General features: G+C 35.8%; 1 protein-coding gene across 4 annotated transcripts in view; it reads left to right on the plus strand.

The window, feature by feature from the left end:
* Positions 1-288: 288 nt before the first annotated feature.
* The window catches only part of LOC105381231 (androgen-dependent TFPI-regulating protein), a 37,288-nt gene continuing 18,871 nt past the window's right edge, over positions 289-18,705 (plus strand). For 2 of the 4 annotated variants that reach the window (XM_048633471.1, XM_048633473.1), the window contains exon 1: positions 13,831-14,326. In XM_048633471.1, the coding sequence (XP_048489428.1) occupies positions 13,997-14,326 (330 nt within the window). In that variant the 5' untranslated portion in view covers positions 13,831-13,996. Of the gene's footprint in view, positions 743-10,466; positions 10,875-13,830; positions 14,327-18,705 lie in introns of those variants that run through there. The other 2 variants (XM_038114314.2, XM_048633486.1) reach the window with 2 other exon arrangements.

Consider the following 18,705-nt stretch of genomic DNA (forward strand, 5'->3'; position numbering starts at 1 on the left):
ATAACCCGAGCCCTAGCAGTGGGGACGTGATGGGTCGTGATGAAGAACAGAATATTTACGATTTAGGGTCTATTAAATGTACCTACCTCAATATTGTAGACGGCGTCATTAAGCTAGCCTTTTCCGTTTAGGAGTAATTTGTTGCTATTGCCTCTGGAACTTATTCATAGTTCGTGAGTGTATAAAAAGAGCGATTTTTATGTTACGCCCAACCTATTTAAAAAAGTGGGAGGCTCCCCCACCACAGCCGGTAGATTTTCAACAGTCAATGTCAAAATGCGCATAAGCCTAACCTTAGATTTGATAATGCCTCCAAAACCAGTCCATGATGAATACGAAACTATATTTATTATTCTTGAACTATAATACTAATGCGCGAGTCAGATCCGGTAGACCGAAAATTATTATTCGCCGGTGAAAAAACTTTTTATTGCTACAAACTTCTTTTTTTATAAATGGCCAGTGTTAAAAACCCACCAAAATAATTAAAAGTAAAACGTTTGCGTTCGAAAATTCAAAAATGGAAGCGAATGCGCAAAGCGCGAGTTCATTAGAATCAAAAAAGTTTAGTTACCTTTCAGTGATAAAAACTCTTTTTCATTTAGTGTGCTTTTGTGAAAAACAAATTGTTTTGGTTTTCGGACTGAAGATTATTTTAACAGTGACTGAAGAACAAATGAAACATCCCAAAATATGGGAGGCTGTGAATTTGATGACTCTTTATTTGACCAATTGGAACGTTGTAAGTATATTTATAATTACAATGTTTTTATAATTTTCATTAATTGTCATTATTATTAGGTCTGTATCAAGGCATTAATACTAATAAATTTATTATTTATCTATCGTGATAATGATAGGTTATCTCTTTTCACACCTTCATACCAAAACATACCTATTTTATTTAGAAAGATCCAAGTTTGGCAAATGTCTACACCAAAGACAAAACCCCTATACAGGGAGAAGGTGTTGCAAAAAGGGTATACTAAGCCAAAATCTACATGTGCACGCTATATTTTTATCTAAGGACGAAAATAAAATCATAATTTTAAAAAAATCGGAAAGAAGTCGTTCTCTATAGTAAAAAGTTACATGACCATCAAAGTTTCTATGGAAAATGATATATTTTTTTCACGAATTTTGAAATTCAATGAAATTAATTCTTTTCGGGCTTAGATATAACATGCTGCACATGTAGGTTTCGGCTTAGTATACCCTTTTTGCAACTCCTTGTAGAAATGTTGACCTAAAAGTTGCTTATTTAGGGTGACTTGCATTATTTGGTGTTTAATCGTAATTAAATATATCGCTGGTTCGCTTTGACATTACAGTATTAGAGCAAGCCAGCAATAGATTTTAAATATTTGATGTATGTCTCAACATTTAAATATTGACTCTCCTTGTGAGTGCTGTGGCTATACGCTGCATAAGGGTTAGTACGGGGCACATTTAAGACGTGACAAAAGTTTAGCATCGCACTCCCTCACTTCGCGCAGCCTCAAGAGCGAGCGCGACAGAGAACTTTTGTCACGTCTTAATAGCACCCCGTGCTATATGGCCAGGGGCTAGATCCACCGCTCCATGGATCCCTGATGTCAGACTGCCGTCTGACTGAAGGTATAGTGCCTGTAGTTTATGACCAAGTCGTCGGGAATTACAGATCACTATAAATATATCAGGTAGTTTAAAACGGGTATCGTGGTGGTTACTAAAAGGAAGTCTACTGATCAAAGAACACCCTGAATAAAATAAACTAAGAAAACGATTGATGTATAAAATAAAAAGTGTCTCACCTTGATACTGTACCAGATTATTAATTCACACATTTAGCCTTAGTCTAAGTAAGGTCACAAGTCCTTCTAGACTTTCCGTCAAATAGCTAAAGTTACTTCCTAGTCGCCAACAAATAAGGCAAATATATCAGCTTATGAAGAAGAAGTCTAAAACATCTGTGGCGATTGCAAGGTCCCAAGTACAAGAAGAACTGTATAAACAACTTGAAAAGCCGGAAGGACAGAAAGCGCTATTTAGATTAGCGCGTAATAGGGAAAGAAATGCAAAAGATATGATTCAGATACGATGTATGAAAGATGAGAATGGAAGAGTATTAACGAAAGATGAAGAAATAAAGGTGAGATGGAAGAATTACTTTGCCCAATTGCTGAATGTAGAGAATGATAGAGTTGGTTTACCGGAACCGCAGGGCCTTAATTTAGGAATGGTAGATAAGATTAATGAATGGGAAGTCAAGCTTGCATTACGAAAAATGGGTAATGGGAAGGCTGTTGGCCCAGATAACATACCTGTAGAAGTTTGGAAATTATTGGGAGATGATGGTATTTATTGGTTGACCTATCTTTTCAATAAAATCTTCGCAGAGGAGTCAATACCAACTGATTGGAGAGGGAGTTATCTGGTGCCAATTTATAAGGAGAAAGGAGATATTCAAGATTGCGGAAATTACAGGGGAATTAAGTTGATGGCACACACGATGAAGTTGTATGAGAAGGTTATCGAAAGTAGGATTAGGAGGGAGTCGACAGTATCGGCAAACCAGTTTGGCTTCATGCCTGGAAGGAGTACAACGGACGCCATATTCGCAGTGAGACAATTGATGGAAAAGTTTCGAGCTGTACAAAGAAACCTGCATATGGTGTTCATTGACCTTGAGAAGGCTTACGATCGAGTCCCGAGAGACCTGTTGTGGCGGTGCTTGCAGAACAAGGGTGTACCCGTAAAGTACATAAGTATTGTTCAGGACATGTACGCAGGTGCCAACACACAGGTCCGCACCGCAGTCGGGGTCACCGATAGGTTCGAGGTCAGAGTAGGCGTGCACCAGGGTTCATCCCTGAGTCCATACCTATTTTTATTGGTAATGGATGCATTAACATCTGCAATTCAGAAGGAGGCGCCCTGGTGCATGCTCTTTGCAGACGACATCGTGCTTGTCGATGAGAGTGGGGATGAATTACAGGTGCAACTGAACCAGTGGCGAGATACCCTAGAGAGTGTGGGATTGAGACTGAGTAGGACCAAAACAGAATATATGTTCTGTCAATTCGGAGGGCCTACTTCAGCTGCGTCGATATCTCTGGGTACCTCGCCACTGGCAGTAGGTGAGGATTTCCGATACCTCGGCTCCCTTCTACAGAGTGATGGAAGTATTGACAGGGATGTGACGAGACGAATGAATGCAGGATGGATGAAATGGAAACAACTCACCGGCACGACGTGTGATCGCAAGATGCCAATTAAGATCAAAGGCAAAATATATAAAAGCGTCATAAGGCCGGTGATGTTGTATGGGGCTGAGTGCTGGGCAACCAAAGTATGCGATGAGAAAAGGATGCATGTGACAGAGATGCGAATGTTGAGATGGATGTGTGGTGTTACAAGAAAAGATAGAATACGAAATGAGTATATAAGGGGAAGTATGAAAGTGGCTCCTATAGTGGAGAAGATGAAAAGCCATCGTCTTTCTTGGTTTGGGCATGTCATGAGAAGAGAAGATGATTATGTGACAAAGAAAGTGTTGGAAATGAGACCCGAAGGAAGGCGCAAGAGAGGAAGACCAAGAAAGACGTGGCTTGATTGCGTGAAAGAAAATATGAGAGAGTGTGGAGTGAATGAGGATATGACAGAGGATAGGGTAAAATGGCGTGACATGACCAACAAAGCCGACCCTAAATAAGGATAAGGCAAGGAAGAAGAAGACTTCCTAGTCGCCAACCTGCCACAAATTCTTGAAAGTTTTCATCACGACCCATCACGTCCCCACTGCTGGGGCACTGGACTCCTTCCAATGAAGGAAGGGTTTTAGGCCTAGTCCACCACGCTGGCCTAGTGCGGGTTGGTGGACCCAACACAAGCAAGCTTGTGCTGAGAGAGTTGTCGGGTACATTTTTTTTTTGTAAGTGGGCAACCCGACTGTCAGATGTTTTAAGCCGCCCGAAGGCCTCTGTCTAAGCTTAACGACTGCTGCCGAAGCAGCAACCGGGACCCGAGAGATTGAAAGTTTTAATATAACTTATTACTAAGTAGTTATAATATAACCCCAAGTACAATTACGGAATAAATAACATATCTACTACGAGCCAGTCCCCAACTTTTGTTAGTTACCATTTGATCAAATAATGATAATGATAATGATAATATGTGGGGACATCTCACAGACAGCCATCCGACCCCAAGCTAGGCAGAGCCTGTGTTATGGGTATCGGACAGCTGATATATCTACACAAATACATAGATAGATACATACTAATTATAAATATCAACACCCAAGACCCGAGTACAAATATTTGTCTTTAAACAAGTATTTGCCCCAGCCGGGAATCGAACCCGGGACCTTCGGCATAGCAGTCAGGGCCACTAACCACTACGCCATTCGACCGTCAAATAGCTAGCTTTGGTTACCGTTGGGCCAACACTTGCCCAACATTGACAACACTGGCGCTGTGTTTAGTAACATAAAATAAAAGCAACCAATCGAGAAAATTGAACAACCCTCAACTGATATCGGTCATTTAAATATGAACATTCACCAAAACAATTGCCGGCTGAACGTCATCAGGGAAACGTCATTCAATGAATAAAAAAAAAACACGCACTCACGCCTTGTACTAATGTACTCCCTTGCGGGGTAGGCAGAGGTGCATTGCTGCACCCATTTTTCGCCAGAGTGTTACCTATGTTAGTCCCAATGTAATAGGGGGCGGGCCTATTGCCATTTTAAGATAGATAAAGATAAAAAGTCTTTATTCGGTGTCTAGCACCACACCAGGCCTGTGTCACTCCGCGCGTGGGCGGCGCAGGCGCCAGCCTGGCGCCTGCCCCATCGAGGGGGCAAATCTAGTCGGCTGCCGCAAGCGGAAGACGATACACGCGCGCGCGAATTATGAATAGAAAAAAAGCAGCAAAAAAATACTGTGCCGTATTTAATTGCTTAAATACGGATCGTGATCCAAATTTAAATTTTTTTACATTACCAAAAGATGCTGACAGGTAAAACTAATCTAAGTATTTTATTGATTTCTTCTACGTTCCTTATTTGAAATGAAATTAATCCGAACTACAAACCCTTTTTTTCTCCATGTTGAACAAAGTCTATTCCAATATTTTTTTCGTTAAATTATTAAATTTACAGACACATTACCTTCAAAATGTATTAATGAATCGATTATAAAATGTGCGCTGAGTGGGATTAGTGCTTAACGAAACTAACACGTTCTGTATCATAATATAAATTATATCCATAATATAAATTATAGCGAAAAAAAACATGTTTTCACAAAATTAAATGTTTTAGGTACCTACTTAGATTCATACATATTTTATGTACTTCAAAATATCTTAACTATGAAATTGTCATTGTTTTAACTGGTTATTTCCAATAGAAAAAAGTTTGGAATAGCTTTGTATTCTAAATTCAAATTAATTTTGTTTTAAAAACATGACATTCTTTTTACAAACTCCAAGTCTTTTGCTTATTGATTATTAGTATTATGGTACTAGTTATTATTCTGTGGTATTATTACATATTACGCAAGGAAAGATTTGGGTTACACTTAAAAAAAAAAACGATTTACGCATAAATACTATTGCATGGTCATTTCCAATAGAAAAAAAGTTTTGGAATAGCTTTGTATTCTATATTCAAATTAATTTTGTTTTAAAAACATGACATTCTTTTTACAAACTCAAGTCTTTTGCTTATTGATTACTACATTTATTACGCAAGGAAAGATTTGGGTGACACTTATTTTTTTTTATTTACGCATGATTGGACTACGACCTGGACTACGCACTTTGGTAAAATGGAACGTACTAGAGATGCGACACATCAAAGTCGACGTTCTGAAATCGATAAAAATTAATACAATATTTTATTATTTCACATGATTGTACTAATTAGAATAAAATATCATATCATCAATCCACACAGTGCCATCTAGCCCTAAAATAAGCAAAGCTTGTATGGGTGGTGCTAGACATCTGATATACTTAATTACGTAGGTACTTGTTGTATTTTAGGAAACCCACAATGCAAGGATTTCGTCCATTCAAAATGTTCTGTTTGTTTATTTCAGGCGACGGACCTGGTTATTGGCAATAGGTAGAGAGGATTTACTATCTAAAGATAATATGAAACACTCAAGTTATCATGTATGTTCGTTGCATTTTGAAAAATCAGCAATTACAATTGTCCCAAAGCTCAATGAAGATGCAAACCCAACTTTATCGTTACCAAATCTATCTCAAGAAGGAACATCTCAAACAAATATCGATAAAACTTACGACGATATTGCACAACCTTCATCAAAAGTGAACATAATACCTGATGTTGTTACTAAAAAAGGTACAATTAAGTCAGCTGTAACTCAAACTACACTATCTCAGATGTCGCACAAGGAAACACAAACATCAGATTTGCTGAGTGCAAAAACTCCACGGAAACGTAAACTTATAGAAGACCTAAGGGTGACCAAAGCCAAAAATCGACGACTTGATTTAGAAATTAAAAAAATTGAAAAAGAACTGGAAAAGAAAAATTCACCAGTAATTGGCAACGATGATCCTGAAGACGAAATTGGTAAAAGATTTATGAAATTGATTGAGTGGCAAAATAAACTAAAAAATTAATTTAAGGGTAATAGATATGAAGCAGAATATAAACTCTTTGCTTTAAACTTGCAATACTCAAGTCCACAGACTTACCGATGTTTACAAACTGTTTTAAAATTACCAAGCAAAAGCACGTTAAACAAGCTAAAAATAAGTATACCACCGAAATTGGATGAACGAGTTCTAGAAAGTTTAGAATTAAAAGCAAAATCTTTCCCTGAAAAAGCCAAGTACTGTACGATTTGTATAGACGAAATGACTCTGAAACGAAACTTATACTACGATATTAAAACAGATGAAGACTCCGGAAATTGCGAGCAATGCGTATGTGGTAATGCTTCAAGGAATTTACTTTAAATGGAAGCAACCATTGGCATACGCACTACTTGCTAGTGCACGTCATTACGAAGAATTACCTAGATATATGGTTAGAAGAAGTTATTACAAAACTCTCCGGAATTGGAATAGACATAAAAGCTATAACCACTGACCAAGGCTCAAACTTCGACAAATTTGCCAAAGATATAAAAGGTGTGTCGGCCGAAAAACCGTTTTTTGTGTATAATGAGAAGAAAATCTACTATATTTTTGACGTGCCACACCTAATCAAATGTCTACGGAATAACTTGCTAACAAGTGACTTCTATTGTGACGGTAAGAGAATATCTTGGGATTTTATAAAACAACTTTACCACGACCAAAAAGACAAAAACTTAAAACTAATACCAAAAATAACTGAGTGTCACATTGAACCCAACAACTTTAAAAAAATGCGAGTGAAGTATGCTGTTCAAATTTTCAGCCATACTGTGTCTGCAGCACTCAGTACATACATCGATTTGGGCAAATTACCAGAAGAAGCCAGATCCACTGCCAACTTTATGGAGTCTATCAACAACCTGTTTGATGTTTTGAATTCTAGTAGGGTAAAAGTTAAAAATAAATTTAAAACTGCCTTCAAACTTACTGACGTCCAAGAAAAAGTTTTGGTTGATGCTCAAAATATGTTTGCAACGATTAAAGCCATAAATAAAAGGACTGGAAAAGATAACACAAAACATATGAAATCTTTCGTAAATTTTCAAATAAGTATACAAGCAATCAAAATGTTGTTCAGAGACCTAAAAGAAATCGGATTTAAGTATATATTTACGAGAAGACTAAATCAAGATGTCTTGGAGAACTTTTTTGGGTCGATTAGACAGCAAGGAGGCTGTTGCACAGAACCAACGCCGATCCAGTTTCGAAGAGCCTTCTCAAAGCTGTTTTTTTGCAACATGTTAAAAAACTCGCCCGATGCTAATTGTGAACTTGATATATGTCAAATTCTTTTGAAAGCTGAAGACATGATGAAATTGAGAGTCACGAGTGAAAAAAACAATGAGAAATTATGTAGGTCTGCAGTGTATTTGGAGGGTGAAACAGACTACAGAAAAGTAGATTTACCAGAAGAAAATGCTTTGACCTATGTCTCGGGATACCTGATGTTTAAATGTATAATAAGCACAAGTGCGTGAATTTAAGCGAAGTTCTGAAAACAGTTTCTGAGTTGGGGGAAACAAATTTGTTTACCCGTTATAAAGCCTTCAACAAGAATTCTTCATTCTACGGAAGTTTGAAAATGCCCCCAAAAGAATTTATAGACTATATACAAAACTTAGAATCAAGTTTCACCCAGAACTTTGAAAAATGTATTCAAAAAAATCCAGGAAAACAACTAACTAATTTATTCGGAACTATTACTGCGCAAGTACCTTGTTCGTGTTTTCCAACTGAATATCTCTTGAAATTGTTTACCAGACTGCGTATATATGCGACTTTGAAATTTAATAACCGTCATTTTAAAGACTCAAAGAAAGAAATTAAGAAATATGTAAAAGTTAGGCATCTATGATGATAAAAATCTATTATCGATATACATATTTTTTATTCCTATTTCGCCCTACCCCACCCCATCCCTACACTACTCTTACCAGGCCTGTGTCACTCCGCGCGTGTGCTCAACTAAACTAAAACAGAACATCATGATCCATTTCATCTCAATATTATCACACATTATGAAGAAAAAAATCATTTTTTGACTGAAGTAAATGTTTTTTTTAGGTAGATATAGGTACCTATCTACCTCTTTCTTTTACTTTTACTTCAAATAATAGATCTATGAATAGGTCTTTAACTATGAAATTGCCGTAGCTTCAACTAGTCATTTCCAATAGAAAATAAGTTTGGAATAGCTTTGTATTCTAAATTCAAATTATTTTGTTTTAATATCATGACATTCTTTTTACAAACTCAGTCCGTTGCTTAGTAAACGTTGTAGTCTGTGGTGCTGAGGCAACCCTAAGGTGGCTTCTTTTTCAATGCGTATAACCACGTATAACTTATTATGCACCGTAGTCCAGTGAAATAAGGCGCATATTCCCTCAAAAATAAATTGGTAGGTAAGTAAATAAAAACGTGTGCGGCTGGAGCGCGATCTAAATTAGATCTTATTGCTTATGGGATGGAGTCATATTTCTTTGATAGCCATTGCGAAGATGGACTTCTGTACCTGGTACTAGTTATTATTCTGTGACCACACGCCAAAAAATAATAATAATACAAGTACACAAAAAAACTAAAACAAAAAAACGAAATTAAAATTAAAAGTGAAACAAACAAACAAAAGAACATTAAGAATAATTAAAATTTACGGGCACATCCAAGACCCGAGAACCAATATCTGTGTTTAAACAAATATCTGCCCCGGCCGGGAATCGAACCCGGGACCAGGGTCAGTAGTCAGGGTCACTAACCACTACGCCATTCGGTCGTCTACTGAATGAATAGTGTTTCGGAATGGCGTAGGAAATCTCAAATTCGTGAAAGTTTTAATATAACGTCTTATTTATTTACTTATTCTTTTTTTTTAATTCTTTATTGCAAAAATATTTTAAAAAAATGTACAAAAGGTAGGTACTTAGGTAGGCTTACTGTTACTAATATTACTAAATTACTGTAGTGATAACCCCAAGTAGGTATAATACACTAGGTATATCTACCTATACTTTTATCTACACTCCTACCTATCACCAAAGATCATTCCATACACGATCCATAATCGAACTATCGTATTTTTTAATTAACTTAGCTTTATATGATTACTTATTGTAGGAGCACAAACTCCTTCTACAATCATCACAACCCATCACGTCCCCACTGCTGGGGCACGGGTCTCCTTCCAATGAAGGAAGGATTTTAGGCCTAGTCCACCACGATGGCCTAGTGCGGGTTGGTAGACCCAGTGCGGGTTGATGGACCTAAGCACAATGTATGCATAGAATTATAATATTTTAGGGTTCATTACATAATATATAGTGGTTTCAGTCTATAATGTTTCCTCCATTAGCCTGGTAAAAGACAAAGATTTCGACAGAGTATGTACTTTTCTGTAGATAGTATATCTACTTTAATGCATATCCTATCCTAGACCTCTTCCAAAAAGCGGGGCAAAGACTGTTTTTGTGTTGTGTTTTACATGTTTTTCAATTTTATTTTACATGTTTTTTTAACAATAATATTATTTATATATATGCACTCACGACTGTAATAATAAATAATATTTGTTACCCAATTTCGCCTCAGGTAATATGAATTACGAATATAATTTCAAACCTAAAGAGTTCACATAAACACAAAAGTATTTCCAACAAACCCTCGATAAACTGCCAGTCTCTATAACTCTATCTATCTATAACTAGTAGTTACTTTCATACGATTTTGACAGATTGATACTTTTGATTATGTTAAAATCGTATGAAAGTAACTACCAGTTATGGATAGATAGAGATATAGAAACTGGCAGTAAATCTACCTGACAATGACGCTTTCCTCACACGACGTCGACCAAAGTACATGCGACGACGAGATTTGAGGTTATAAGTTCATGAACAAATCACAAACTGAACATTATTCTAACAAACAATCACACTTTTCCATCTGTAGACTCCGTAAGAGCAAGTCTTTCGGACTGAATTTTCTAGAACAGGGAAAACAAAATGGCTGCCAAAAAAGGAAGTTTTTCCAGCTATATCCTTTTGTTTTTGGCGTCAGTGTTTCATATTGGTGGACTGTCGATTTTCGGTTTGGTTTTCTGTGTATTACAGGAGGAATTGTTTATTATGGTGAATAGTTTTAATATTGGTAGTATCGATGTCTTTGGTTTGGATGTGCATTGGTACTTTTTTGCTGTCAGCGCTGTTAACATGGTGAGTACATACTTTTGATTCTATTTTAATGTCCTAGGTAGTAGTCCCGGTTGGCAATAGGCCCGCCCCCTTATTACATTGGGACTAGGGCATGCAATACCGGTAATAATTTCAATAATGGGATCCCGGTATTAATACCGGTATTAGACTTCCTTGTTATAAATGACATATATTTTGTTTAAAGGTCGTATAGGGCAAAATACAACAAAAAAAACAATCAAATTCTGTATTATGTAATATTTTTTACGAGAATTGAGTATTACAGTTAAAATTTCAGAACGCATGGACTACAAGTTGGTTTCCAAAAACCGCATGTAACGGTTGAAAACAAGTGCACTTTCATAGTATATAGGAGCACAAGGCTACCTATATCTTAATTGCTTGATTTATAGCCTAAAAAATGACCGATTCCGGTATTACTTCAATACCGGTATTAACTTTCAATACCGGTATTGAAAAAACCATGGATTTTGTCCGGGATCCCGGTATTACGCAATACCGGTATTACGGTATTGCATGCCCTAATTGGGACTAACATAATACTCTGGCGAAAAGTGGGTGCAGCAATGCATCTCTGCCTACCCCGCAAGGGAGTACATTAGTACAAGGCGTGAGTGTGTGTGTGTGTGAGGTAGTAGTGTCAAACCGTTTTAAGTTCAACCAAATCACAACCATAGAAACGATGAATGAAGTCACAAATCTTCTAACCAACTGATTCAAAATATCTCAGTGGATGCAGTGGGGTGTTATTTTGTGGTGACGTTTCTTTTTCACTGACACTCCATCTGGTTCGTATTAAATTCTCGTTGGTAATGAGCAACTGAAGCTAATCTGACTGGCCAAACATTACAAAGAGCCCCTTATCCGTACGAAAAGTAGATTGTAAATATCAGAAAGATCATCATAAAAATATAAATTGTCCAGCATTTTCTTTTTAGTATAAGTAATTTTAATTATTTAGTCAGTAGGTTATCATAATTATGTTATTAACTATACCCACTAGTATTATCGCAACTTTTTGCTTATATGTAATACAATTTATATACGATGAATAAATACATTCTTTTCACAACGGCGACAAACGCAGCTTTTTGTAAAATGAAGAATGGCCTTTATTGTTACATTTTTTCAGCTAAAGTCTGTTTTTTAATCTTAGATACTAAATTGACAGATTCTGGACGGTTCATCAACAGTCGAATATCCCGCCAATAGAACGAGGTCAGTTAAACGTGGGACAATGGGCTGTTGATGATCTGTTCAGAATTTGTCAATTTAGTATCTGAGATTCAAAAACAGACTAGAGTTAGCAATCTTACGAATTACCTCATTCCTTAACACCATCCTACCATTCTATACCACTGAGTATCTAAATTAAAAGCCTTATCGAAAGGTCTTAAAATCCATAATGCCTTGACACAGGAGACCGCCAAGTTATGTCTTAAATAAAAAATGTAGCTAAACAGGATTGAATAAAACCTGAGTTCTATCTAGAAACCAGTCCCCAAATTTCAAGGTTTTATTTTAATAATTATAGCGTGGAGGTATTCTGGACACGCAAGACAAAATGGACGATCCTATGGTGTAGTGGTTAGTGACCCTGACTGCTATGCCGAAGGTCCCTTTGGAATCCCGGCCGGGACAGATATTTTTATTTATTTTATTTATTTAACTCTTTATTGTACAAATATTACAAATAAAAGTACAAAGGGTTGACTTAACGCTAAAAGCATTTTCTGCCAGTCAACCCGCAGGAGGTACAGGAAAAATAGTAATAAGGTGTACAAAAAAAAGAATTAAAAAAAAGGAAGAATAAAAAAAAAAAGGAAAAGAATAGTAAACCTATTCGTTTAAAGACAGATATTTTTGTGATATCTCCAACCCGTCCACCAAGCGTGGATGGCAATATTTAAGTATTTTACTCTTCATTGCAGAAATGTAGGATATAAATGTACAAAAGTGGGCTTAATACTAAAAGGATTTTCTACCAACCTACAGGAAAACTAGCTCAGATTGATAAATTTTTTGGTTTATAATATATCAATCTGATTCTGAGTAATCATTTGTCATCTGTATTTTCCTTTACATTGAGTAGATGCCCATAAAATAAATAAAAAATAAAATGAAATCAAGATCATGAATTTACTTATACAGGGTGTTGCAAAAAAGTAATACTAAGCCGAAACCAGCATGTGCAGCATTTTATATCTGGTTTCGGCTTAGTATACCAATTTTGCAACATCCTGTATAATACATCACACTGTGACGCTGTTTTATTAGTTCCAAAATTGGCATAAGATGGCGCTGTCTTTTTCCATACATTTTGTAACGAATTAAATTAAATACGACGAATAAGCTTTGTTTCTACGAGATCGATGTACGGTGTCCGTAAAATAAAAAAAAATTCAAATTTCACCGCAATTCGTAAATATCTTGATCAGCGCCCCTGTCGGTAACGCTCGAAACTAATAAAACGCATACAAATTCCGCTGAACCGCCTTATCGAATTACCTCTATCGACAAGTGTCAAATAATTTCGTGATACGGCCACCGAAGGCCCCAAGTTTGATTCCCGGGTAGGGCAGATCTTCATGTTTTTCAATAGTATCAACTTACCCAGCAAGACGGTACTAACTAGTAGTGGGTGCTAATGTAATGTATGAATATTTACGTTTTTTATGTGTTTGTATATTTCTATTGAATAAACCAATCCATCTACAACAGTAAAAAAGAGGTTGTATACGTTTTTTTATTTGAGTAAAACTCAGTTTCGTTTGCGCTTGACGTTAACCTCCAAGTATAATCATTAATTAAACTTTATGTATCTAATGTGCTTCCCAAGACTTGGCTTCCGTATAAATACTATATATTGTTAGCGAACTTTGTACGACCTTGCATTAAAAAAAAATAGATTTTTGTTTCTTAAATTCTGCATTCGTCAAATCAGGCCATTCACTCTCCAGTCACAATCACAATCCCTATTGTTCTTTTGACGAGTAATAAAAAAAAAACATTCTTTTTTTAAATATTGTGTTTTGGATTCCATTATCAAGTTCCTATATGGCGCGGGGGCGTCCACTCTATTTTTCGCTCCAAAAAAATAAAACAAGCAAAACTCGTTCTTAATGATAAACAATCGAGCTATGGCCTTTACAAGGAGTTCGCAGTCACAGCGAAATGTTTGGACTTCATGGTCAAATAAAATACTGTTCGAGTTATTTTTCTTAATTTTAAAAATGGCGTCAGTGTGCCAGGACTATGACGAACAGCCGAAGGAGTTTAAAGAAAAATGTTACCTCTTTGTGAAGACTTTAATTCACGCAGTGTTTGTCGGACACCATACGTTTGTGAATATATTTGGCAGTGTGTTTCTGTGGTCCATAAAGAACCATGAGATTGATAAAGTGCGGGAGTTGGCGGTTTATTGTATTGGATTTGGGACTAATTGGAACTTTGTAAGTACATTATCTATTAAATATTATTATTAAAAAGTATGTATTATTATTATGTATGAGTGTTGCGTTTAATTTGACTGTGTTAATCATCAGGATCCTATAGTCGTAACACTGTAACTAGACACTCGTATATAAAACATATGCTTTAGCGCTGTCAAATGCATTTTGACAGATGTCAATTACCGTGTTTAACAGATTTTGATAGAAACTGTGACCGAAAACTGTCCATCCGTTTTAGAGTTTCGTACCCACATACAGACATAAACAATGAGACGAACACATCAATATACCTACATTATAACACCCCTCTTTATAAATGGCACGGTTATAATATTCAATGCGGAAATATTTAAATAACTTAATAACCTTCAAATTAAGTAATGGATACTTCTTAAAACCAGCTGTTAGCACTGTCTAGCTAAATTAGTATTAAATACTTACGTAAAGTAATTATAATGGTCGTATAATTAATATATACCAGCACATTTTTTGAATGTTTAAAATGTTATTAAAAGTTAATTTGTTGATGGAGATATAAAATCAGTCAGTGAATTTGGTGAAACTTTGGGAATAGATAGGCTAGAATTGGAAGATTTATTTGATTAAAAAGTTTATTATTTATTATTAAAGCAATGTGAATGTTACAATATTATTTCTACGCCTTCCTCATCTACTTTTCAAGTCATTCACTCATAGTGTACCTGGAAGATATCGCCTATTGTTTAACTTACAATCAATAAAGTAATATTCTATTCTACAATGGGTAGGTATTGTTATAAAAGACTTAAATGAAAATCCCACTAATATTATGAAGGCGAAAGTTTGTGACGTGTTACTTCTTAACGTCAAAACGGCTGAACCGATTTGAATGATATTTGGTATTTATTTATTTATTTATTTTTCATTGCACAATATACAAAAGTAATTATGTACAATTAGGTGGACTTAATGCTAAAAGCATTTTCTAATAGTCAACCTGCAGGAGGTACAGGAGTAAAATTGTATGGGAGTACAAAAAAAAGAACTTAGACAATTTTAGCAAAGAAAACTAAATATTTAATACTTAAATATAATATCCTACAACAATTTATACTTATACAATATACTAATAGATAACATATAAACCTATACCTATAAAATATATACAATACATAAATACCAAATATAAATAATATATATATACTATAATATTATTATTAATAAACACACAACAACTGAGGTGCATGAAAAAATGAACTGTCTTCTATCCTATCCTGCTGAGAGTATGGTATGGTATGGAGTTAGCTGACACCCTGGATTAACTCATAGGCTTTATATCGCGGGATTCCCACGGGATTTTTTTTTAAAGCGAAGCGAAGTTGGCGGGACCAGTTAGTACAGAAATATTCTTAAGCTATGACTGCTCATGTATCATAGACAAAACAGCGGTCAGCCTATCACAGCGCTTCATCTCATAGTTAAGTTCCGCTTAAATTCTCGTTCTTAGTTGTGAATCCGCCAGCATGCTATGCAATCTATTGCTATATTTAAATTAAGATACAAAGTGGAATTTTCCTTGCTCTCAGAAGACAATAGTTATTGTATGTATGTTGTATTATTAGGTATAGGTACTTATATTATTTTTTATTATTAACACGTTCGAGTTTTAGCAAACGTGCTTGTTGCAAGATTGATACGTATAATGATAAAATTATCTTCTTAAGCCATATCTCAGGGATGGCCAAATTGATTGGTTCAAAATTTCAGGTGTGTGAAGTTAGCAGCCTAAAGTTAGCAGCCTTTGAATACCCGACCAAATTAAGATGGTCACTTCAGTCATTGCATACTTTATCAATTAAAACATGTAAAAAGCCCCAAAAACATTGGAATAATAATGCTAGGTATTTATATAAACACTAAAATATGTTCTAAAATAAATAAATTCAAAAAAATACGACGTTTACTTACTGACGCTCTTGTTGGTTAATGGATATTTTGTATGGCGGCACCAAGATGCTATAGACCTGCCCGCATCTCACCTGGTTTATTATATGTGTTGTGTCATTAGAAAACACTGACAGAAGTTTCATCAACATTGAAACGGTATAGCAGGTGTCCAGGAGCCACTTTCTGACAGATTTTGGGTGAAAAATTGTCAATATTTAACGAATATTCAAGTTTGCAGGTGGAGCCTGAACAGGCACAGCTGCAAATGATAGTTGATATGAAAGGTATTATTAATACCTAGAAACGGTTTTCAGCAATTTCAGATTAAATGACTTTTGGTGACTCTTCAAGGTGAAAATCAAAAAATAAAACTTAGCAGCCCAAGATTAACATTTTGTATCGGGGCACCAAGATGCTATAGACCTGCCCGCATCTCACCTGGTTGATTATATGTGTTGTGTCATTAGAAAACACTGACAGAAGTTTCATCAACATTGAAACGGTATAGCAGGTGTCCAGGAGCCACTTTCTGACAGATTTTGGGTGAAAAATTGACAATATTTCACGAATATTCAAGTTTGCAGGTGGAACCTGAAGAGATTCAGCTGCAAATTATAGTTCATATGAAAGGTATTATTAATACCTAGAAACGGTTTTCAGCAATTTCAGATTAAATGACTTTTGGTGACTCTTCATGGTGAAAATCAAAAAATAAAACTTAGCAGCCCAAGATTAACATTTTGTATGGCGGCACCAAGATGCTATAGACCTGCCCGCATCTCACCTAGTTTATTATATGTGTTGTGTCATTAAAAAACACTGACAGAAGTTTCATCAACATTGAAACGGTATAGCAGGTGTCCAGGAGCCACTTTCTGACAGATTTTGGGTGAAAAATTGTCAATATTTAACGAATATTCAAGTTTGCAGGTGGAGCCTGAACAGGCACAGCTGCAAATGATAGTTGATATGAAAGGTATTATTAATACCTAGAAACGGTTTTCAGCAATTTCAGATTAAATGACTTTTGGTGACTCTTCAAGGTGAAAATCAAAAAATAAAACTTAGCAGCCCAAGATTAACATTTTGTATGGGGGCACCAAGATGCTATAGACCTGCCCGCATCTCACCTGGTTTATTATATGTGTTGTGTCATTAGAAAACACAGACAGAAGTTTCATCAACATTGAAACGGTATAGCAGGTGTCCAGGAGCCACTTTCTGACAGATTTTGGGTGAAAAATTGACAATATTTCACGAATATTCAAGTTTGCAGGTGGAACCTGAAGAGATTCAGCTGCAAATTATAGTTCATATAAAAGGTATTATTAATACCTAGAAACAGTTTTCAGCAATTTCAGATTAAATGACTTTTGGTGACTCTTCATGGTGAAAATCAAAAAATAAAACTTAGCAGCCCAAGATTAACATTTTGTATGGCGGCACCAAGATGCTATAGACCTGCCCGCATCTCACCTGGTTTATTATATGTGTTGTGTCATTAGAAAACACTGACAGAAGTTTCATCAACATTGAAACGGGATAGCAGGTGTCCAGGAGCCACTTTCTGACGGATTTTGGGTGAAAAATTTACAATATTTCACGAATATTCAAGTTTGCAGGTGGAACCTGAAGAGATTCAGCTGGAAATGATAGTTCATATGAAAGGTATTATTAATACCTAGAAACGGTTTTCAGCAATTTCAGATTAAATGACTTTTGGTGAATATTCAAGGTGAAAACCAAAAAATAAAACTTAGCAGCCCAAGATTAACATTTTGTATGGGGACACCAAAATGCTATAGACCTTCCCGCATCTCACCTGGTTTATTATGTGTGGTGTGTCATTAGAAAACCCTGACAGAAGTTTCATCAACATTGAAACGGGATAGCAGGTGTCCAGAAGCCACTTTCTGACGGATTTTGGGTGAAAAATTTACAATATTTCACGATTATTTAAGTTTGCAGGTGGAACCTGAAGAGATTCAGCTGCAAATGATAGTTCATATGAAAGGTATTATTAATACCTAGAAACGGTTTTCAGCAATTTCAGATTAAATGACTTTTGGTGACTCTTCATGGTGAAAATCAAAAAATAAAACTTAGCAGCCCAAGATTAACATTTTGTATGGCGGCACCAAGATGCTATAGACCTGCCCGCATCTCACCTGGTTTATTATATGTGTTGTGTCATTAGAAAACACTGACAGAAGTTTCATCAACATTGAAACGGGATAGCAGGTGTCCAGGAGCCACTTTCTGACGGATTTTGGGTGAAAAATTGACAATATTTAACGAATATTCAAGTTTGCAGGTGGAGCCTGAACAGGCACAGCTGCAAATGATAGTTGATATGAAAGGTATTATTAATACCTAGAAACGGTTTTCAGCAATTTCAGATTAAATGACTTTTGGTGACTCTTCAAGGTGAAAATCAAAAAATAAAACTTAGC

This window comes from Plutella xylostella, chromosome 2, assembly GCF_932276165.1.
Source record: "Plutella xylostella chromosome 2, ilPluXylo3.1, whole genome shotgun sequence".
Lineage (NCBI taxonomy): Eukaryota > Metazoa > Arthropoda > Insecta > Lepidoptera > Plutellidae > Plutella > Plutella xylostella.